Source organism: Dendrobates tinctorius, unplaced genomic scaffold, assembly GCF_039654945.1.
Source record: "Dendrobates tinctorius isolate UK_male_01 unplaced genomic scaffold, ASM3965494v1 ptg000031l, whole genome shotgun sequence".
Lineage (NCBI taxonomy): Eukaryota > Metazoa > Chordata > Amphibia > Anura > Dendrobatidae > Dendrobates > Dendrobates tinctorius.
In genome coordinates, this window is record NW_027361699.1 from 16,717,124 (window position 1) to 16,742,076 (window position 24,953).

General features: G+C 43.1%; 1 protein-coding gene across 41 annotated transcripts in view; it reads left to right on the forward strand.

The window, feature by feature from the left end:
• PTPRD (protein tyrosine phosphatase receptor type D) overlaps positions 1 to 24,953 on the forward strand; it is a 2,878,718-nt gene that overhangs the window by 2,803,716 nt on the left and 50,049 nt on the right. For all 41 annotated transcript variants that reach the window (XM_073572185.1, XM_073572197.1, XM_073572187.1 and 38 more), the window contains one exon: positions 16,948 to 17,067. In XM_073572185.1, coding sequence (XP_073428286.1) covers positions 16,948 to 17,067 — 120 coding nt within the window. The remainder of the gene's footprint in view (positions 1 to 16,947; positions 17,068 to 24,953) is intronic.

Genomic DNA, 24,953 nt, shown 5'->3' on the forward strand with positions numbered 1-24,953 from the left:
TGCCCGCCCTGCTAGAAACCAGAAAACTGTAAGGAGATGGGAAAAAGACAACTTGAGATTCCCCCTTTAAAGGGGTTGTCCACTGTGTGTTGTGGGATGCGACAGAAGTGTGAAGGCTGCAACCCATCAGCAGTCACTGATAGGCTGCAGTACTCATGTGACATGAACAATGTCACACGATCAACAGGGGACACAGCACTTGGAGCAGAGGAGCGATTTTGCTACATAGGACACCATTATGATATTTATGTTAGTAGATGAAAATTCATTAGAAAGAAATTCAGTTAGATTGTAGTATGTCATACTGTCACAGCTCCTTGTTATTACTCTACAAGAAATGTGGTACTGAAACTGGAATTTATAAATAACGTACACAGGGACATGAGATTGAATCAAAACAGTAATTACCTATTTAGCTTCTTTTTTTAAGTGGACAAAAGAAAATAAAATTGAAGAATACATTAACCCCATCACACATCAATCAATGGTGAGATCTAATACAAGGTCACTTTGTCATTATTCTGATTAGCAAATGTGTGCAGTTTCCTTTTGCCTTTACCCATCTATCTTGCACCAGTCTCTCACATTCGTTTCATCCATAACGATGACCGTAATTTCTACTTGAAAATATTGAACACATGTAATTCGGAGAACAAAGCTGAGTTCTGCATAGCATGGACCTTTCAATGTAATTCTTTTCTCCAGAGAATAACAGATATATGTCATATATATAATAAACAGGGTGATCATACTGTATGTTTGCGGCCTTCACTAGAATTTTGCTGTTTTGACCTCACATTTTTCCCTGCCATAGTCTATGCTGTGTTGCACAAAAGGCAATTTGTGGTGAAAACCTACGTAACATTCCCAAATAATGAGGTCTTCCCATGCACTTAAAGGGGTTATCCAAGTCTATTTAATTTTTTTTATTACGAGCATAAGAACGAACAGGCAGGCATCTGCCTGTTGTTCCTAGCGTCGCTCTGTACTAACACAGAGCAGTCACATTTCACTCCGGCCAGCAATTCAATAACTTGTGCTCACATTATGTCAAAAGAATAGTGGCTTCTCTTGTGCTCTGCTCTATTGAAGGGGTTTGACTGCTGACATCATACTGATTGACAGCCGGTTCCCCGCTGCTTAACTGCAGGAAGTTGGCAGTCAATCATCATTATGTCGGCAGTCACAACAGAGCGACCTGGAAGAAGAAGAGCTGCTCTGTCGACGTGGTGCAGCTGAATCATCATCAGGAGCAGTCAGTGACCACTCTGAGTTGGCGCAAGTAGAACAGGCAGATGTTTGCCTCTCTTAGCAACTACCTGCCTGTTAGTTGTTAGGTCCATAGTAAAAAAATAAAATAGTCATCAATCTTTCATCTGAGACTTTCATTATTTAGCTAAATTAGAGCGTCTTGAAGGATCTTAACTTTATGTGAGCAATGCCTCATTCTGACGTATATGAAAAATGGTATGTGTATGGACCATGATGTTTGGACTGGTCACTCATCTCTTGACCCGATTTTGACAGCGTCATAAGCATATATGAGGCTGTTGAGTTTGAGTCGGCATACCCAAGGCCAGTTTCTACATCGTGTTCCATACACAGACATCTGCATTCCGCCCTTAAGTGAACTGTCAATTGATTGAAGATGGTGCAGTGCTTCATCTCCCCAGAGGGGGTGCTGCAGGAGAATTGAGCATTTGCCAAAAAGTTCTCTACAGATGATAACTAATCAATGGGTTTGAGTATTTATTTGTATCTTCTCTGATCCCCACCTGGGTAATTTCTGATTTTTGGAACACAGGTAGAAGAAACCAATACAAACACACATTTTCATTATTAAAATCCAGTGACATTTGGAAAATTACATTTTGTGACGGCTCCATTCTTAACAGGAAACATAATAATACCATTTGACATTTTCTAAGCTTTTTTTTTACTTTACAAACAGAACATACTTTTCCCGTGAGCAAAAATTACTACAATGTTGATATGACAAGCTGTCAGTGTACAAGTGGAAGAATTATATGTATTTGCAGTCGCCGCCTGGCCAAGCTTTTAACTGTCTTAAGGTGCCAATCAGTTCATTTCTGCCCATACCTGCTTTTTTCATCTCCTTTAAATAATGGTTATTGATGAAATAATAACAATAATAATCTTTTTCTCAATAAGCTGTGATTGTAGTGAAAATACTCATTTCGCTGTCATATATTGTCTCATGAAGAAACCATTGGAGCACATGTGGCATTCTGTCAACGGAGTTTTAAAATAAAATTACCTGAGCCAAAAAGGCGTTTTTTCCCCTCCCGGTATAATCTATTCCATGCTCTTCCACTGTCACTCGCTTCTGAACACTTTCACACTAAAAAGTCACAGATGTTGTTTTTAATCCAAAGTTCAGTTTATGAATGAAACAATGAAAATCTTTTCAGCAGACTCAAAAAAAAAAACCAAAAAACAAAAAGCGAAAAAAAACCCAAAAAAGTCAATTACCAGCCAAATACTGTAATTGGTTGGATGTGCATTATTTAACTGATACGCTGACTTGTATGTCATTATAAATGATGTTAACAGTAAAGGCTGACATTGCCTTGAAAATACATGAAGAAAAATGTCTTTTGCAAAACAAAAACAAGTTACATCGCATCCATTAGCAGAGAAATGTGTATTGCTTACACAGAAGAATTTCAGTGCTTGTATTTGCAAAGTTGCTTTACAAATGCACCCAAGGTTTCTATTCATTTAGGTTAATTATGTTGACATTGATTTCCATATTCTAGAAGAGTCGCTGAAATGTGCATTGTTCTGGCATGTGGGAGGTCACCCACACAGTTGGTGTGTGATGACTGCCACCAAGGAGCGGAGAAATTAAACTGAAATGTAAACACCACTTTTATCTCAAGAAATTTTATTTAGCTATTGTTAATGTAATTATTGTTTTTTACAGACGTAAGGGATAATATGTGATTAATTGTGATGAGTGAACGTGCTCGATGTTATCTGAGCATGCTCGTGTGCTCACCGCATGTATACAGTGTGCTCGAAAAATATGTTCAAATCCCTGAGGCTACTTTGGTGTCCTGGATGTTTCGTGGCTGTTTGACAGCCTCAACACATGCGGGGATTGTCTAATAAACAGGTAATCCATGCATATATTGCGGCTATCAAACATCCGCTGGATATTCAGCTAGCCGAAGTCACTCAGGGCTCATTCCCACTTGCAAAGAAATCAGACAAATGCAGTCCAGTTAAAAATCAGTTTGCATTAGGATGAACGTTATTCTATCACTGTGTTCTGCAAATTTTTTTTCCAGATCGGATCGTGATCAGACTGGAAAAAAAATCACAGCATTTTAATCGGAAATCTGATTGCATTCGGCAATAGAAGTCAGTGGGTGTGAGAAAAAAATCGCACAGCACTCGGACCATGCGAGTGCTGACTGATTTTTACACACTGATGTCCTTTGAAAAGCCGGCAATTCATCTGCTTCGTACAGTAAAATCACAGCGGGACTCGACAGAATAGTTAGATAGTTATGTAGACATAGAATAGATAGAGATAAAGATGTCAGTGACATAAATAATCAGTACAGTGCGTGTGATGTCAGTGACATAAATAATCAGTACAGTGCGTGTGCAGCTTACTGTACATGTATTTAATTATTAAATGATTATCTTTCTGGAAAAAAAAATGGCATGGGCTCCCATGTAATTTTCTTAACCACGGCTGTATACGTCACCTTTACTGGCTATTACAACGGGGGACTCACCCCCCCCCCAAAAAAAAAAAAAAATTTGTAGGATCCCCCTATAAATAATAACCAGCAAAGGCTATACGGACAGCTGCGGGCTGATATTAATAGCCTAAGATGGGGGCATGGATACTGGCCCCCCCACACCGCAAGCTAAAAACATCAGCTCTCATCCGCCCCCAAAAAGGCACATCTCTAAGATGCGCCAATTCTGGCACTTATCCTCGATCTTCCCACTTGCTCTGATGCGGTGGCAAGGGGGTGATAGTTGGGGGGGTGATGTCACCTTTGTATTGTCAGTTGATGTCAAGTCTGAGGTTAAAAATGGAGAGGTGTCAATAACATGCCCCCATTACTAACACCATAGTCACATTGTATGAAAACACACACCCAGAATAAAGTCCTTTAACTGAAAGAATGACACAGACTCCTTTAATCAATCTTAATTAAACCATACTTACGATCTCGCCCATTTCAGAGACGCCATTGTCTCCTGCAAGAGAATTAAAATGTCAAACAACCATATTCCACCCCTTTCCACTGAGAAGTTGATAATCCATTTGTCCCACAACAGGTCTAGCTCTGCTACATCTAGATGGCAGGCTGCATGGTTGCATGATGCGATTATACAGCCTGTCATCCGGCAGACACTGAGCACCGTATGCTAATGCTGCTCAGTGTCCACGGTGAACTCCTATAACCTGTCTGAAGTCTTCGAGCGTGAGAAAGCTCTCACACTCGCGGTGCCGTCAGACAGGTCTTGGGAGTTCACAGCCAATTATCTCTTTTCACCTTTCTGCCGTCAATGCGAGCGCCGTGGGAAAATTTCTAACAGCATTTTGACGTTAGTCAGGTTATCCGAGTTGCCTCATCTGAGCACGTTAGCTCATCACTATTAATTAATACTTACGCTAGGCAGTTATGTTTTTTTTCCAAGGAAGAACAATTATATTTAAGGGGTGCAGACTGACTAAAGAAAAACAAAAAAGTAATATGCACCCTTATTGTTCCCCTGCCAGTCCCTTTACAAACCTTACCTGGACTGTGCTTGCCTTTACCTCGTGATCCCTTCTGAACAAACAGGACATTTGTTAGAAAACATTTTCACCTGCTGGATTTTTTCACCACAAGATGCAAACATAGTTTCCTTTATCTAGATTAGCAATTGACATCATAAGCCCCCGTTACACATAGCGATATCGCTGGCAATATCGCTGTAACATCACCGATTTTGTGACGTTATAGCGATATTGCTAGCGATATCGTTACATGTGATACTTACCTCCGACTGGCTCCCCCGCTGCTAATCGCTGATCGCGCGAGAAGGTCCTGGATCATTTCTCGTCGGGCGCTTCCTGCTGGGCTTCCTGTGGCGCCGATGAGCGACGCGTGGAGGCGGGCGGGGGATGTCTGAATCGCCGTGTCTGACAGGTAAGTAGCGACCCCCGACCCCTGCGATGTCGCTGGTGAGATCTGCCTGTGTGGCAGCTCACTAGCGACCACTTAGCGATGTACCAGCGATCCATATCGTTGTCGGGATCGCTGGTGCATCGCTAAGTGTAACGGTACCCTTAGGTATCATAGTACAATGGTAAATGCTACATCCTCTCATCTGTGCTGCTCCACTGATTCTGGACCAGTTTTCCATTTTTTTCTGTGTTTCTCCCTTCCAAAGTTATGCGTCCCCCAGTAATAAAGATGCAAATTTTACCTTCAGCTCATCTGGGAGTCATTCTAGTTTCCAGGACGTCCTATCCTGACAGCACCATGGGGTTGTCCTTCCATCCTTCCAGGGACAGGAAATGCACGAGAGGTTAAAAGGTCCCCTCCCACACCACACTCCAGTGTTTTTCCTGTCCCTGTAAGGACAGGCACGGGAGCGCCGCAGCCGCGGCATACAGGAGAAGAGAGAGGATCTTACCGGGGCCAGGAGGTGCGGGGTCCTAACCGCCAACTCCTCCGGGTCGGACGATGTAAGCGGCACCCCCCTAAGGGGGGTTCTCCGCTGGGTGTCCCGTTAAGCGTCGCTCCGGGACTCATCCCCGCTTCCCCAGCGCGGCTCCCGCGAGGCCCAGAATGCAGAGCGGCGGCGCGTCACTTCCGGGCGCCCAGGGATGACGACTTCCGGTCGGGGCACGGAGGACGCGTCACAGGGCGGCAGAAGGAGCGTTCCTGCGCAAGACAAGGTAGGATAAGAGCGGGGGGAAGCGGGAGACCAGCGCACCGGCTCCAGGCAGATTGAGAGGTGACAGACGCCTAAGTTCTGTCAGGCGCCGCCAGCATGGACACTAGGACCAGTGACCAGCCAGAACCAGCATCCGTGAGTAAAGGGCACAGGGGCAGGATGGCCAGAGACAGGAGCTTCTTTTAAAGGGAGGACTCCTGTCTTTCTAGGATAAAGCGACACCAGCGCCAGCAGCAGCCAGGACATCAGGCAAGCCTAAATGCCACATCTGTGCCAGCAAACTGCAGAGCGCATGCAAGGTACAAGGCCTCCTCCGCTGTCCTCTCGCCGCTCGCCCTATTTTCCTGCCTCTCATCGGCACCTCCTCTGTTTCCAGAAGCCCCTATGCGAAGATTGCACACTCCGAATCGTCATAGGCGAGCAGGCGGCCTTTCTCACGGAGATGCGCGCAGTTGTCAGAGATGAAGTTCAAGCCTCGGTCTCCGGAATACTACCTACTCAGTCATCCGGCCGGTCCCAGTCCAAAAGACCTAGATGGGAGTCCGACCTATCATCGGAAGAAGAGATACGGGGCACGGACTCGGAGGAAGAGGGCGAGATTACCTCGGAACCCCTAGAAACAGGGAAGAGGTACCTCTTCACATCAGAAAACATGGAAGAGCTGCTCAGGGCAGTAAGAAGTACGATGCAGATCAAGGAAACCCCGAAAGAACAATCCATCCAGGACACTATGTTCGGGGGACTTAGAGCCAGGATTCGTCAGGTCTTCCCAGTTAATGACCATATCCGGGCAATGATCCTGGAAGAATGGGAAGATGCGGAGAAAAGACTGATCGTGCCACGAGACTTTAAGCTGCGACTTCAATTTAACCAGGAGGACATCAGCACTTGGGACGAGGTGCCTAAGATCGATTCACCGGTGGCCAAGGTGTCGAGGAAAACTTCGATTCCTTTTGAAGATTCTTCCAATCTTAAGGAGCCCATGGACAAAAAGGCCGACATGCTCTTAAAAAGAGCTTGGGAGGCCTCAGCGGCAGTGATAAAAGCAAATATTGCCGCTACATCGGTCGCTAGATCCATGCACTTATGGATCGACCACTTGGAACAACAGTTAAAGGATAAAACCCCTAGGGGTGATATCCTTGAGAGTATTCCCCTGTTGAAAATCACGACCGGTTTTCTGGCAGATGCTTCTGCAGAATCGGTACGGTTTGCGGCCAGAAATAATTCCCTATCCAACGCGGCCCGTCGAACCATATGGATGAAAACCTGGTCGGGGGACTACCAATCTAAAAATAAGTTATGTTCCATACCCTTCTCAGGCGGGAAGGTATTTGGGCCAGCTTTGGATAAAATTCTAGAGAGTGCCCCCGACGACAAAAAAGGTTTTCCAGAGGAAAAACCAAAAAGGCAATTTCCCTTTCAGAGATCCCGCCCATACCAGAGGCAGGAATATAGAGGGAAATCTTCTCGCTGGGAGTACTCGAAGGGGGGAAGAAGTAGAGCTCCCCCATCTCGCTCCGGACAAACTTCCAGGAGCAGAAGGCAATGACGCCATGCCGGTAGGGGGGCGCCTAAAACACTTTGCAGGGGCATGGCAGCGCATCTCCCAGAACCCATGGGTCCTCAGTACAATTGCCCAGGGCTATACCCTCGAGTTCACAAGATCCCCTCCAGCACGATTTGTGGTCACAAAACCCCGTTCCGAAGCCATGGTAGACCCTATATGGGCAGACATAAAACTCCTGTTAAAAACGGAAGTAGTAATTCCTGTCCCAAGGGTAGAAAGAGGTCAGGGCCACTATTCTACACTCTTCACAATAAAAAAACCATCGGGGGAAAGCCGAACTATCATAAATTTAAAGCCATTGAATCAATGGATTCGTTACAAAAGGTTCCGAATGGAATCCCTGAAAACCGCCATCCCGCTAATAGACCAGAATGCGTCCATGTGCACTATAGATTTAAAGAACGCATATTATCACGTTCCCATCCATCCTCAATCTCAGAGGTTCCTGCGTTTCGCCCTAGAGGAAAGAGGCAAACACTACCGCTTCCAGTTTCAGGCTCTTCCGTTCGGCTTGGCATCAGCACCTCGTGTTTTCACAAAACTGGTGGCCGAAGTCGTGGCAGACTTAAGACAAAGAGACATAATCATCGTGCCTTATTTAGATGACTTCTTGGCAATATCCCGGTCAGCGTCCGAATTAAAAGAACAGCTCAGCTCAATAATTTTCAGCCTCGAGAGCCTAGGTTGGATCCTAAACAGAGAAAAATCAGATCTGCGGCCCAGCACCCAGAAAAAATTCCTAGGGGTAATGCTAGACTCCAGAAAAAGGGTCTCATTCTTGCCGGAGGTGAAGAAGAAGCCCATCATGGACAAGGTGCGGCAGTTCGGACAACACCAGATTTCGATAAGGACCGCGATGGAAGTCCTGGGCACCCTAACTGCATGCATACCCTGTGTCATGTGGAGCCAGGCTCACACAAGAATCCTACAAAAGGAGATCCTTACGAAATGGGACAGACGGCAGTCCTCGCTGGACAAGAAGTTCCGACCGTCTCCGGCGCTGAGATCATCTCTGAAATAGTGGATCAGCAACAGAAACATCAGCCGGGGAGTTCCTTGGATCCTGTCTCCATGCGTGACCATCACTACAGATGCCAGCAGGGAAGGATGGGGAGCCCACCTAGAAGGAAGATTCTTACAAGGGACGTGGCCCAGGAATATCAGCTTACAGTCCTCAAACTACCGAGAGCTGCGAGCAGTCTGGGAGACTCTGAAGAGAAGCGAGTCAAGACTACAGAACCAACATATAAAGATCATGTCGGACAACGTGACCACAGTAGCCTTCCTACGCCACCAGGGGGGCCCAAGGCACGGGAAACTTCAGAAGCTAGCAGCTCGCATCCTCACCTGGGCAGAAAATAATTCTCGCTCCCTATCAGCAGTGCACCTGGAGGGCTCCCAAAACAGGATAGCCGACTATCTAAGCAGACAAGAAGTCCGAACCACCGAATGGGAGCTAAAAGAGGAGATCTTCAAGGATCTTTGCCATCGCTGGGGGACACCCCAGCTAGACCTCTTCGCGACAAGGAAAAACGCCAAGCTGAAGAGGTTCTACTCCCTCAACCCGGCAGATCATCCGGAAGAAATCGACGCCCTGGACCAGAATTGGGGAAGGGGATTCCTATACGGGTTTCCGCCGATTGCCATAATACCGAGGGTCCTCAGGAAGATCCAGGAGGAAGGAGCTCGGGTGATGCTGATCATACCCTTTTGGCCCAGGCGGAGTTGGTTTTCCATCCTCAGAAAGATGGCTCAGAGGGGGCCACTCCACCTACCAACAATTCCAGACTTACTCTCCCAGGGTCCAGTGTTACACCCAGACCCAGGAAGCCTGCAACTGGCAGCATGGATCCTGAGAGTGACATCCTAAAGTCCAATGGCCTCTCGGACCAGGTGATCTCCACATTGCAGGCCAGCCGAAAACCGGTGACAAGAGCAATATATTGTAAAATCTGGAAGAGATTCTGTACAGAAAGTGGTAGTGCCCCTCTAGACCTATCTCGGCCTGATATCCCTCGGATCCTGGACTTCTTACAGGCCGGATTCGATAAGGGCCTGACCCCGAGCACACTCAAAGTCCAGATAGCAGCCTTGAGTACCTTCTTTAATTTCTCCCTATCCTCCAATCCTTGGATAGCGAGATTTACTAAAGCCACCCAGAGGCTAAGACCCACATTGAGGAAAACTGTTCCCCCATGGGACCTAAATCTGGTACTCAACACGCTGTGTAGGCCCCCTTATGAGCCAATTTCAGGAATAGACATTTCAAAGCTCACACAAAAAACTGTTTTTTTGGTAGTTATCACCTCAGCTAAACGTTTAGGTGAGATCCAGGCCCTCTCAATCCAGAATCCCTACATTCAGATCTTCGAGGACCACATAACGCTCAAACTAGATCCAAGGTTTCTCCCTAAGGTAGTATCGCCGCAGAATCTAAACCAAGAAATAATCCTGCCCTCGTTTTGTCCAGCCCCAAAGAATGATAAAGAAAAATTGTTTCATTCTTTGGACGTTAGACGCACGGTCGCCCGTTACCTGGAAGTCACCCGGGACTGGCGACAGGACACAAAACTATTTGTCCAGTACGGCGGCAAAAATAAAGGTAGAAGTGCGGCTACACAGACGCTAGCGAGGTGGATAACAACAATAATCTCTTCGGCGTACGAGGCAGAGGGCTTGCCGGTACCTGAAGGGCTTAAGGCTCATTCCACCAGAGCGATAGCGACTTCATGGGCAGAGAGGGCGGGTGCCTCAGTAGAACAGATATGCAGGGCCGCCACCTGGTCTACACCAAATACTTTCTGTAGACACTATAAGTTGGACACTCTATCAGCTAGCCAGGCGACCTTCGGTCGCAAAGTGCTACAAACAGTAGTCCCACCCTAAGCGAATTCCTACTTTGGTATTCCCCATGGTGCTGTCAGGATAGGACGTCCTGGAAAACGGAGATTAGACCTACCGGTAATGTTATTTCCAGGAGTCCATCCTGACAGCACTGGTAGTTCCCTCCCTATGATTGGTATTGGTATCATTATGCTTGTACTAAATCTAAATAAAATTTAATTGCATCATTCTGGTATGGTACTTGGAAAAATCACTGGAGTGTGGTGTGGGAGGGGACCTTTTAACCTCTCGTGCATTTCCTGTCCCTGGAAGGATGGAAGGACAACCCCATGGTGCTGTCAGGATGGACTCCTGGAAATAACATTACCGGTAGGTCTAATCTCCGTTTTTTGGATGTAGTTTGGGATGACAAAAACGTAAAGGAAATTATTAAGTGCAAGATACATTCAGGGGAATGGGGACATAAATGTCTTAAAATGTCATGCAGTTCACTGCAATCCATTTTTTAGTTGGCTCAAAATACGTAATCTGCACAACTTTTTTGTCTGGCCCTCGAAAAGTGAAAAAAAAACCCACATAATACCAGGTCTCAGGACTAAGAACGCTACAGATTTCAAAATGTAAATTTAGACCAAAGAAAAGCGTATACTAAACATGCAAAAAAACAACTTTATTAACATTTATAGAAATATTCAATTACACATAATACATCTAAATGTGCGAAAAAGTGCTAATAGTGCATGATCATGAGCCCAAAGGACCAGAAAACAAGCGGCACCAACAAGAAGCAGGTAAAAATTCATATATCATTAAACATCATTAATTACAAAAGATGGTGTGGCCATGAATAGTAATCATAGGATAGGATAGTTTCCAAAATGGTTACAACACCAAATAGCAGCAAACATAATTACATATAATCCCCATATACAGGCATTATTTAAAGTAAGCCACTAACCAAACAAATCACATTAAATGACCATAATTGTAGCCTACCAAAGCTCCAGTGATGGTGCCACTTCTCCAATGCGCGTTTCGGCAGCTGGGGAAGTGGCACCATCACTGGAACTTTGGTAGGTTACAATTATGGTCATTTAATGTGATTTGTTTGGTTAGTGGCTTACTTTAAATAATGCCTGTATATGGGGATTATATGTAATTATGTTTGCTGCTATTTGGTGTTGTAACCATTTTGGAAACTATCCTATCCTATGATTACTATTCATGGCTACACCATCTTTTGTAATTAATGATGTTTAATGATATGAATTTTTACCTGCTCCTTGTTGGTGCCGCTTGTTTTCTGGTCCTTTGGGCTCATGACCATGCACTATTGGCACTTTTAGATGTAGTATGTGTAATTGAATGTTTCTATAAATGTTAATAAAGTTGTTTTTTTGCACGTTTAGTATACGCTTTTTTTTGGTCTAAATTTCAATTATGTTTGAGTAGAACAGCTCTTTATATTAATTACTGATCAGATTTAGTTATTTACTAAGTTTGGTAGTATGCTGGCGAAATATATTTAATTTTCTTTGCTAGATTTCAAAATGTGTTGGTTGTTTGTGGAGGGTATTCACTTCAACTTTTTGCTAAGTAGTTCTTCTGATTCGCAATGTCGATGTCTCCATGCAGGGCACTGCAGTAGCTTAGGTATCCATGGTTACAGCTACTGATATAGTGACAGTTAATTAAATGTTAGTGCTCGTAAACATGGATACCTAAACTACTGCAATATATGGGGAAAGCGGCAAAGCGAATCATAAGAATTATACTACATTTCTAACTGGAGGTATTATTAAAACAGTTACTACGTATAGGGATAGGATCTTGGAGATGGGAATACCCTTTTAAGAAGGGCTCTCGAGTCGGTAAGCCAAACCTGCGACTCCTCAATTTCCCTTACACCAACTCCAACTCCCGACTCCACGACTCCGACTCCTACATATATTGCTTATATTTAAGTGTAAAATTTATTGTAGTACAATGTGAACATCAGATATTTAATCATTTTTATGATACAATAATCAAGATATTTAGCTAGAACATAATATTTATTGGAATACAACTTTAGAACACAAAAAACTGTAATAAATTGTAAATATGTAATACACTATATAATATTGATTACATATGTACAGTACAGACCAAAAGTTTGGACACACCTTCTCATTCAAAGAGTTTTCTTTATTTTCATGACTATGAAAATTGTAGATTCACTCTGAAGGCTTATATTCTAGGTTCTTCAAAGTAGCCACCTTTTGCTTTGATTACTGCTTCGCATACTCTTAGCATTCTCTTGATGAGCTTCAAGAGGTAGTCACTGGAAAAGGTCTTCCAACAGTCTTGAAGGAGTTCCCAGAGATGCTTAGTACTTGTTGGCCCTTTTGCCTTCACTCTGCGGTCCAGCTCACCCCAAACCATCTCGATTGGGTTCAGGTCTGGTGACTGTGGAGGCCAGGTCATCTGGCGTAGTACCCTATCACTCTCCTTCTTGGTCAAATAGCCCTTACACAGCCTGGAGGTGTGTTTGGGGTCATTATCCTGTTGAAAAATATATGATGGTCCAACTAAACACGTCCCTTAGTTGGCCGATGTGTACGTTAGTTACCAGCTGATCGCTAGTCTCCCGCCTGTCACACGCAGCGATGAGTGATGGCCAGCGGGAGACCAGCGACCAAAGAAAAGCCCTGGGCTTTCCTACAGCGATCAGCGATACCGGCAGGGGGGCCGGCGGTCGCTGATCACTGTCACACACAGCGATCTCGCTGGTGAGATCGCTGTTGTGTCACAAAACTTGTGACTCAGCAGCGATCTCGCTAGCGAGATCACTATATGTGACGGGGCCTTAAAGAATCCAGAGCTATCTCGCCATCTACAATGAACTCAAGAGTTTTCTCTTTCAGTTATATTTTAAAATGTTGTTCCAGCCACATATATTTAACACTTGTTCACCAAATAGGTGTTTGATAGGTTGGAGGGCTGCCACATTTCTAGGTCATAGGAGCGTGATTCCCCCCATACCTCTCTCACTGTACAGTTGGAATTGAATGGTGATCGAGCATACACTCAAATGCTCCATTGCAGCTGAATTGGACCTCTAAATATCTTATATGGTCCACCCAAATTACACCCTGATTTGAAAGACCAGCGTCAGTATCATTTCATTATGATCACTTTTTATTATTTTTTCATCTCCGTTATTTTGTACAAAAACAGATTTGGCTCATAAAAAGGAAAATTGCTGACCTTAGAATTTATCATTTGTGACCAGCGCAATAAAAGAAGGAAAAGGCCACCACCAAATCTGACAAAGGAAAGGGTCTCGTATCTAGTAGTATATATGCTAGCAAGACACAACAGCTTTTGTATAAATTCACCATGCTCTTACCGGCCATTAGCAGGTTACTTTCAGCTCATTCCTATAGTACGTAGTGTGAATTAAGGCTATACAACATTGCAGTGCATATCCTTGTGTTACATGGAGAATATTTTACATCTTGGCCTACAAATATATAACGTATCTGAATAAGGACTACTTCATATAACAAATTTAATTTCTTGAAATCAATACATGTACAACACAGTGTGTCCCCCAGTTGACCTCCACCACATGTGAAAGAATTGACAATTAGTTTAAAGCGGCCTGTTTTTTTCTGACAAAGTGTTTGATTCATTTTTCATTACTTATTAATAGAGGTGTAAAAAATGCATGCCCCTCGCACTTACACAGCCCGGCAATAAACTTTTGAACTATCCATTGTGAATTTCCTGAACTTGTGATCGCTATACGTATAGATGACCCTTAATTGACCTTACTGGAAATCTGGAAATATCTTATTCAGTTGCTGAATTTTTTTAGTAATGTACTGTGGAGCCGAGTGTTATTATAGATTGGGTAGAATGTTCAAAATGCCTTGTAAGTTTTCAGTGCTGAATTTATAGTCAAGGACAAATTTATCATTTGTAGAGCCCTGTCATGAATGGAGTGGAGGTGTACATGCTCAGCCTCCACTCCATTCATTGTCATTCAATGTGGCCGGTGGAGTTTGCCAAGCACTCTACTCAACGTTCTTTGGCAAACCTTAAATGGAGACAAGGCCGAGTATCCGCACCTCCATTTCATTCAAAACGGGGCTCTATCTTTTATCCCTTTTAATAAATAAGATAATAGAAAAGAATAATGATCAGACGGGTTTGAATGCCAACTATGCGTGGTTTACTATGCCTTCTAATACGACTCAACTCAAATAGTCTTTATTGGCAGAACCAAAATACATTTAGTGTTGCCAAAGCAAGGAAAATAGATGTGACAGGGGAGGAGATCGGGGATTATGGCAATGGGGTGTTGGGGGCACAATCTGGGAAATAATAGTCCATCTGTAGGTTTTAAGTTCCTCTCAGCTTATGACATATGGTAACGTATTGGGCGGCAATCTCCACTTTAAATAACTCTTCCCCCAGTAGGATGCAGAGTTTCCTCTTTTCGTCCATGGATGGGAAGTCCGGGTTGTGAATGGAAAGTCTCTGGAAGTGGGAGGCCCTCATTGCTGAGTATTTGTTGCACTGAAACAGTAAGTGCGCCTCGTCCTCCAGTGCCCCCTGCTGGCAGTGCTGGCACTGGAGGACGAGGCACACTTACTGTTTCAGTGCCACAAATACCCAGCAGTAGTGATGAGCGAGTATACTCGTTGCTCGGGTTTTCCCGAGCATGCTCGGGTGGCCTCCGAGTATTTTAGCGGGCTTGGAGATTTAGTTTCTGTCGATGCAGCTGCATGATTTGTGTCTGCTGGACAGGCTGAATACATGTGAGGAATTCCTGTTTGTTAGGGAATTCCCACATGTATTCAGGCTGTCCAGCAGCCATAAATCGTTCAGCTGAGGTGACAGAAACTAAATCTCTGAGCACGCCAAAATACTTGGAGATCACCCGAGCATGGTCAGAAAAACCCGAGCAACAAGTATACTCACTCATCACTACTCAGCAGTGAGGGCCTCCCACTTCCAGAGACTTTCCATTCACAACCCGGACTTCTCCTTTATGGACGAGGAGAGGAGTACAGATTACATAAATACAGTTTACATAAATGTACACAGACACATGCTGATCAACTATATACCAAATGGATGATTTTTTTGGCATATGCTTAGCTCATAATAGTATAGGGGCTTGTAAGAAGTATAGGTCAAGAAAATCTTTCTGTCATACATGCCAAACGTATAGTTAAAGGGAATCTGTCTGCAGGATTTTACAAACTTTTTATATGCACACATAGCTCTTTCAAAGACAAGTCCAGCAATACCTTAATGTGGCCAGTCCTTCCCTTTGTTAATGAGAAATACATGTTTCAGTTGATATTCAAATGAGGTTTATGTGCTATGGTAAATTTGAAGCCTTTGTCATTCCAGCTATATTCCATGACCAGCGCCACTGCCTCCTGCTTGGCTGATGGCTCCTTTGCCTGAAGTCACACACAATAGATGCTGTCAATCAATCGAGAGGTGGTGGCACTGGACAAGGTATAGAGTTGGAGTAATAAAGGCTTCAGATCTACCATAGTCCTTCAGCCTCATTTGCCCATCAATTCTAATACTGATTTCTTAGTAACAGAGGAACTGACTGGCCATGTAAAGGTATTGCTGGACTTGTCTTTGAAAGGGCTACATGCTAACAAATTATATTGACTTTATTTCCATAATGGTTTAAGAAGAAGAGAGAATTAGTAATTGCTTATTCAATATTCTGTTATGTAAGTAATGATTCATGCATCTGTTTAAAATGTTATTCCCACAAACAAAAGTTAATTTTTATCATTAAATCTTGGGATTATAATAATTCCCACAATTGGATGTGTTTAAATAAAATCTCCCTGTGCTGAGATAATCTTATAGATGTGCCCCTGCTGTGTACTGTGTAATGGCTGTGTCTGACCATACAGGGACAGAGTCTGATCATACCACAGCTCCTGAGCAGGGGGAGAAACAAAAGAGTATACCGATATTACAGTATGGGATCAGAAATAATCCTTTCTTTAAAGTAAAACATTGTTTAGAAACAGGCAGGGAAATGTTTTAACTCACGAAAAGAATCGGCTGTGACTCGATGCTGTCCTGTCTGTATACTTTCTTTTGCTTCCTCCCCTGCCCAGGAGCTATGGTATGATCATACCATGTCCCTGTACGGTCAGACACAGCCATTACACAGTACACAGCAGGGGCACAGGTATAAGATTATCTCAGCACAGGAACATTTTTATTAAACACATCCAATTGTGGAAATTATTATTATTCCAAGATCTATTGATTAAAATGAACTTTTGTTCATGGGACAAACCCTTTAAAGCTCCTAAATCATTCTCCACAGAAAATAGATCATATAATAAAAAATGTTCAGCCACTCCTGCTGTATGTTAAATATTAGAGCTTCCTCTGCTTTATTACACCTATGGTATATTGTTGGTAAATACATATCTTTTTACTGATATTTATTGTATAGCACCAAAAGGATTGATGGTGCATTTTATATGTATATTGATCAGTTTAAAATATGAAATTATATTCATTGATATTACTAATACAATGCAAATTTATTGTAGATAAAATGTGACCAGTACTGGCCAAGCAGAGGTACAGAAACATATGGCCTTATCCAAGTGACTCTGTTGGACACGGTGGAGCTTGCCACTTACTGTGTCAGGACATTTGCTCTTTACAAGGTAAGTCTGATCATAAAGATTTGCCTTTCTAAATGACTCTTTATAAGGACTAAGGGTTTAAAGGCTGTATGTGACGTGGCATTAGAGCACTCCTGATAGCGACAGACCTATAATTGGTGGTACGTGGGGCAACTGGAATCTATGGCATTAATGCCATTAATTATAAATGTAAAGGCGTCTCCACAATCTTTCAGTCTTGATTATATGAAGTTTATAAATTCAATTTCCGTTGTGGGTTTAGGTTTTTGTCTAAAACACAGTGATATATGCCCGTAAAATATTGTGATGAGATTGATAGTTCATGATCCCTTCAACATATCCTCACCATCTACTTATTTCTAGTTATTAGCAAACATGTTGCATGCTTCGGCTGCTTATGTTTTGTTAACAGTTGGAAATACTGTAATTGATAAGTTTTATGTCTACCATCTTAAGATAGGGTTTTCTGGTTTCAGAAGCGGTCAGTGAGATCAGCGGTTCTGAATGGCTCATGCTGTGAAGTCAGGCAGAGTTGCTGAGCACAGTTATTGGCAGCAGCGCTGTTGATGTGATGACAACGCTGCAGACAATAACAGACACCAGGAACAGTGGCAGAAACTCAGTGCTGGCCCTGGGGTTGGTGAGTAAAGCACAGTTTGTTTTAGTAAACTGCACCACGGGAAATTTCTGAAACTGGAAAACCACTTTTGTGATCCACACCAACAACACAACAAATGTTATATTGGTTTAAGCAGACTATCAATGGCATATTACTATTTAAGTCACCTTTTTTACTTCATTAAGGAAACTGTTGCATAGTAGCATATGTATCAATATATACTGTATATATACACTGCTCAAAAAAAATAAACTGAACCCTAAAATACCATATCATAGTTATCACTGAATGAAATATTCCAGTTGCAAATCTTTATTTATTACATAGTGGAATTCGATGAGAACAATGTAACATAAAAACATAAAAATAATCAATGCAAATAAAAATTAATAACCCAAGGAGATTTGGAATTATACTCAAAATCAAAGTGGAAGATCAAATTACAGGCTGATCCAACATCAGTGGAAATGCCTCAAGGCAAGAAAATTATACTCAGTAATGTGTGGCCTCCACATGCGTGTATGACCTCCCTACAACGTCAGGCATGCTCCTGATGAGACAGCGGATGTTCTCCTGAGGGATCTCCTGCCAGTCTTGGATTAAAGCATCAGTCAACTGGACAGTCTGTAGTGCAATGTAGCGGATGGAACGAGATATGATGTCCCAGATGTGCTCAACTGGATTTAGGTCTGGGTAACTGACAGGCCAGTCAGTAGCATCAATGCCTTCATCATGCCAAAACTGCTGGCACATTTCAACCACATGAGGCCTAGCGTTGTGATGCAGCAGAAGGAACCCAGGGCCAAATGCATTTGGATATGGTCTCACAAAGGGTCTGAGGATCTCATCCCGGTACCTAATGACAGTCAGGGTACCTCTTCCTATCACATGGAGGACTGTGCAGCCCTCCAAAGAAATGCCTCCCCACACCATTACTGACTCACTGTCAAACTGGTCATGCTGGAGGATGTTTCAGGCAGCAGAACATTCTCCGCAGAATCTCCAGACTCTGTCACGTCTGTCACATATGCTCAGTGTTAGCCTACTCTCATTTGTGAAGAGCACAGGTAGCCAATGTCGAATCTGCCATTCAAGGTGTTCTCTTGCAAATGCCAATCGCCCTGCACAGTGTTGGGCTATAAGCACAACACCCACTTGTGGATGTCGGGCTCTCATACCACCCTCATAAAGTCTGTTTCTGACAGTTTGAGCCGACAAATGGATGTGGCCTCCATGTTGCATAATTCTAGCACTGCTCTTCCTGTTCCTTCTTGCACAAAGGAGCAGGTAGCTGTTCTGCTGCTGGATTGTTGCCCTACTACGACACCCTCCACATCTCTTATTGTGCTGGCCTGTCTCCTGGTATCTTCTTCATGCTTTGGACACTATGCTGACAGACACAGCTACCCTTCTTCCCACAGCTCGGATTGATGTGCCATCCTGGATGAGCTGCAGTAAGTGAGCAACTTCTGTGGGTTGTAGACACCGCCTTATGCTGCTGTACAGTACCTCTGACGAAATGCAAAAGTGACCAAGAGGGATGAGAACAGAGAAATGGTCTGTGGTCACCCCCTGAAGAACCACTTCTTTATAGGGGTTGTCTTGCTAACTGCCTATCATTTCTACCTGCTCTCTGTTCCATTTGCACAGCAACAAGAGAATTTGATTTCACAATCAGTGTTGCTTCATCACTGGACAGTTTGATTTCACAGAAGTGTGATTGACTTCGAGTTACATTGCCTTGTTTAAATGTTTTAATTGTTGAGATGTGTGTGTATATATACAGTACAGTCCAAAAGTTTGGACACACCTTCTCATTCAAAGAGTTTTCTTTATTTTCATGACTATGAAAATTGTAGATTCACTCTGAAGGCATCAAAACTATGAATTAACACATGTGGAATTATATAATTAACAGAAAAGTGTGAAACAACTGAAAATATGTCTTATATTCTAGGTTCTTCAAAGTAGCCACCTTTTGCTTTGCTTACTGCTTTGCACACTCTTGGCATTCTCTTGATGAGCTTCAAGAGGTAGTCACCAGAAATGGTCTTCCAACAGTCTTGAAGGAGTTCCCAGAGATGCTTAGCACTTGTTGGCCCTTTTGCCTTCACTCTGCGGTCCAGCTCACCCCAAAGCATCTCGATTGGGTTCAGGTCTGGTGACTGTGGAGGCCAGGTCATAGAATCATAGAATCGTAGAGTTGGATGGGAACTCCTGGGCCATCTGGTCCAACCCCCTGCTCAAAGCAGGATTCGCTAAATCATCCCAGTCAGATGTCTGTCCAGCCTCTGTTTGAAGACTTCCATTGAAGGAGAACTCACCACTTCTCGTGGCAGCCTGTTCCACTCATTGATCACTCTAACTGTTAAAAAGTTTTTTCTAATATCTCCTCCCATTCAGTTTCATCCCATTGCTTCTAGTCTTTCCTTGTGCAAATGAGAATAAAGTTGATCCTTCTACAATGTGACAGCCCTTTAGATATTTGTAGACAGCTATTAAGTCTCCTCTCAGTCTTCTCTTTTGCAAACTAAACATTCCCAAATCCTGCAACCTTTCCTCATAAGACAGGGTTTGCAGACCGGTCACCATTCTGGTCGCTCTTTTCTGAACTTGCTCCAGTTTGTTGATGTCTTTTTTAAAATGTGGTGCCCAAAACTGGACACAATATTCCAGATGAGGTCTGACCAAAGAGGAGTAGAGGGAAATAATGACTTCACGTGATCTAGACTGTATGCTTCTGTTAATACATCCTAGAATTGCATTTGCCTTTTTTGCTGCTGCATCACACTGTTGACTCATATTCAGTCTGTGATCTATTAGTATACCCAAGTCTTTTTCACATGTGCTGTCACTTAGCCCTATTCCTCCCATTCTGTATATGCTTTTTTCATTTTTAATGCCCAGATGTAGTACTTTGCATTTCTCCCTGTTAAAAACCATTCTGTTAGTTGCTGCCCACTTCTCCAGTTTATTTATATCTTTTTGAATCCTCTCTCTCTCTTCTCTAGTATTAGCTATCCCTCCTAGCTTTGTGTCATCAGCAAATTTAGTCAGTTTACCCTCAATTCCTTCATCTAAATCGTTGATAAAAATGTTGAACAATACAGTGCCCAGGACAGAGCCCCGTGGTACTCCACTTGAGACATTCTTCCAACTGGATGTGCAGCCATTTACGACCACTCTTTGGGTCCGATCACTAAGCCAGTTATGAATCCACCTAACAGTTGCCTTGTCCATTCCATACTTAGTCATTTTTTCAATAAGGATTGTATGAGAGACTTTGTCAAATGCTTTGCTGAAGTCAAGATATACTATATCTACAGCATTTCCTTGATCCACCCAATCAGTGATTCCATCATAGAAGGAAATTAAGTTAGTCTGACATGACTTATTAGTTACAAACCCATGCTGACTCTGTTTAATCACTTCATTCTTATCCAGGTACTGACATACATGTTGTTTAATAATTTGTTCAAAGATCTTTCCTGGTATAGAAGTCAGACTCACCGGCCTATAGTTGCCTGGGTCCACCTTCTTCCCCTTTTTGAAGATAGGAACAGCATTTGCTCTTCTCCAGTCTTCTGGGACTTCTCCTGTTTTCCAAGAATTTTCAAAGATTATGGAGAGGGGTTCAAAAATTTCTTCTGCTATCTCCTTCAGTACTCTGGGGTGTAATTCATCTGGACCTGGAGACTTGAATTCATTTAGGTTGGGGCAGCACGGTGGCTCAGTGGGTCCTGGGTTCGAATCCCACCAAGGACAACATCTGCAAGGAGTTTGTATGTTCTCCCCTTGTTTGCGTGGGTTTCCTCCGGGTTCTCCGGTTTCCTCCCACACTCCAAAGACATACTGAAAGGGAATTTAGATTGTGAGCCCCATCGGGGACAGTGATGAAAAATGTGTGCAAACTGTAAAGCGCTGCGGAATATGTTAGCGCTATACAAAAATAAAGATTATTTATTATTATTATTTATTTATTTAGGTTAGCTAAGTGTTTCCTCACTATCTTTCTGTTTATAGATATCCTGGATTCTTCTATTCCCTTAATAGGACAGTGAAGAACAGTTGATGTTACATTTCCTTTCTGAGAGAAAACAGATGCAAAATAGGAATTTAAAAGTTTGGCCTTCTCAACATCCTGTCTTACCATTTCATCATTTTCATCCTGTAAAAATCCTATAGCATCTTTGACTTTTCTTTTACTTTTGACATATCCCCAAAATCCTTTATTATTGCTTTTGACATCTCTTGCAAGCCTCAATTCATTTTCAGCTTTAGTTAATCTGATTTGTGCCCTGCAGGTTCTGCAGACAGCATTATATTCTTCTTTAGATATGCCTCCCTCTTTCCATTTTATAAACATTTTTTTCTTCCTTTTTAGCATGTGCTTAAGTTCTGTGTTCATCCATCCTGGCTTCCTTAAATGCTTCCTATTCTTCCCTCTTTTCGGAATTGTTAACAACTGTGCTTTGAGAATTTCATTTTTCAAGATTTCCCATCCTTCCTGGACATTTTTGTCTTTAAGGATATCCAGCCATTGGATCCCTCCAATTCTCTTTCTGAATCCCTTAAAATCTGCCTTTCTGAAATCTATCCTTGACGTCTGAGTCTTCACAGGTCTTCCGCCTCTAGTTATCCAAAATTCTAAAATAGCATGGTCGCTACCTCCTAGGGTCCCAGCCACTTTTACCTCCTCAACCATTTCCTCCCTGTTTATAAGGATTAGATCCAAGGTAGCAGTTCCCCTTGTTTTCTCCCCTACCTTTTGGAAGATAAAGTTGTCAGCAAGAGAGGATAAGAATTTCCTTGACCTGTTTGTTTTGCCTGAGAGAGATTCCCAACAAATGTCTGGATAGTTGAAATCTCCCATGACAACTATGTCATATTTTTTGGATAACTTGGCCAGTTGATGCATAAAGAGTTCATCCATATCTTCAGCTTGCACAGGCGGCCTGTAGTAAATGCCTACAATGGTGTCCTTTCCATTGTTCTGTCCTTGTATTCTTACCCATACAGTTTCCACAGAACTCCCAGTCTCTGAAGCTTCAATCTCTGTGCAGATATATACGCGTTTCTAACATACAATGCGACACCTCCTCCTCATTTATCAAGTCTGTTTCTTGCAAATAAGTTGTATCCTTCTAGTCTTGTATTCCAATCATGTGTATTGTCCCACCAAGTTTCAGTGATTCCAATGACATCATATTTCTTTTCCTGTGTTAGTAGTTCCAATTCTCCTTGTTTGTTGCCCATGCTATGAGGTCATCTCGCGTAGCACCCCATCACTCTCCTTCTTGGTCAAATAGCTCTTACATGGCCTGGAGGTGTGTTGGGTTCATTGTCCTGTTGAAAAATAAATGATGGTCCAACTTAACGCCAACCGGATGGAATAGCATGCCGCTGCGAGATGCTGTGGTAGCCATGCTGGTTCAGTATGCCTTTAATTTTTAATAAATCCTCAACAGTGTGTCACCAGCAAAGCACCCCCACACCATCACACCTCCTCCTCCATGTTTCAAGGTGGGAACCAGGCATGTAGAGTCCATCCATTCACCTTTTCTGCATCGTACAAAGACACGGTGGTTGGAACCAAAGATCTCAAATTTGGACTCATCAGACCAAAGCACAGATTTCCACTGGTCTAATGTCCATTCCTTGTGTTTTTCAGAGTTAAAAGTGCCTGTTGGTTTACCAAGCTTGACCTCAGGGGGGCGTATAATCTTATTCTCATCAAGCACGGGGATGAATGGAAGACGGCGTTTAATACTCCGGAGGGACATTTTGAGTACCTGGTGATGCCTTTTGGGCTCACTAATGCCCCTTCTGTTTTCCAGTCTTTTATGACCGATATTTTCCAGGACTTTGTGGATAAGTTTTAGATAATTTATCTGGATGATATTTTGATCTTTTCCAGTGATTGGGATTCTCATGTGGAACATGTCAGGACTGTGTTCCGGATTTTGAGGGAAAATTATCTGTATGTTAAGGGATCGAAGTGCCTTTTTGGTGTACAGAGGATTTAATTTTTGGGATTCATTTTGTCCCCGTCTGCTATTGAAATGGACCCCGCCAAGACACAGGCCATTTATGATTGGGTTCAGCCCACTTCTTTGAAGGCTCTCCAGATGTTTTTGGGTTTTGCTAATTTCTACCGTAAATTGGTATAAGTAATTTTCCTGGTGTTGTTTAACCACTGACTGATTTGTCCAAAAAGGCGCTGATGTGGTGAATTGGTCTCCAGGGGCAGTTTCGGCATTTCAAGAGCTTAAGCGGAGATTCACTTCTGCTCCGGTTCTACAGCGACCAGATGCCTCACTCCCATTTCAGGTGGAGGTAGATGCTTCTGAGATTGATGCAGGAGCCGTTTTGTCCCAAAGAGATCCGGTGACTTCTAAGATGAATCCCCTGTACCTTCTTTTCTCGAAAATTCTCCCTATCTGAACGTAACTATGACGTGGGAAATCGGGAATTGTTGGCCATGAAATGGGTATTTGAAGAGTGGAGACATTGGTTGGAGGGAGCTAGACATCAAGTTGTGGTCTTCTCCAACCACAAGAATTTGATTTATCTTGAATCAGCCAAAAGTTGAATCCTAGACAGGCTAGGTGGGCCTTGTTTTTCACGCATTTTAATTTTGTGGTCTTTTTTCTTCCGGGCACTAAGAATGTTAAGGCGGATGCCCTTTCTAGGAGTTTCTTTGCGGATTCTTTTGATGTGACCGAGCCTGCTACCATTCTAAATGAGGGTGTAGTTCTTTCTGCCATCTCACCCGATTTGAGACGTGCCCTGGAGGAATTTCAGGAGGACAAACCTGAATGTTGCCCTATGGGAAAATTGTATGTCCCTGATCAATGGAAGAAAGAGTAATGTCTGAAATTCAGTGCTTCGCGTTAACTGGTCATACAGGTATTTTTGGTACCAGAGATTTGGTGAGTCGGTCTTTTTGGTGGCCTGCCTTATCTCATGATGTCAGGAATTTTGTGCAGTCTTGTTGGACTTGTTCTCGGTCCAAGCCCTGTTCTCGTTCTATTGGGTTGTTGATGCCCCTGCCGGTGCCCAGGAGGCCATGGACTCATATCTCACTGGATTTTATTTCTCATCTTCCAGTCTCTCAGAGGATGTTATATGGGTGATCTGTGATATATTTTCTAAGATGGTCCAGCTTGTACCACTCCCAAAGTTGCCATCTTCTTCTGAGTTGGTGCCCTTGTTTCTACAACAGGTGGTTCGGTTGCACGGGATTCCTGAGAACATTGTGTCTGACAGAGGAGTCCAGTTTGTTTCC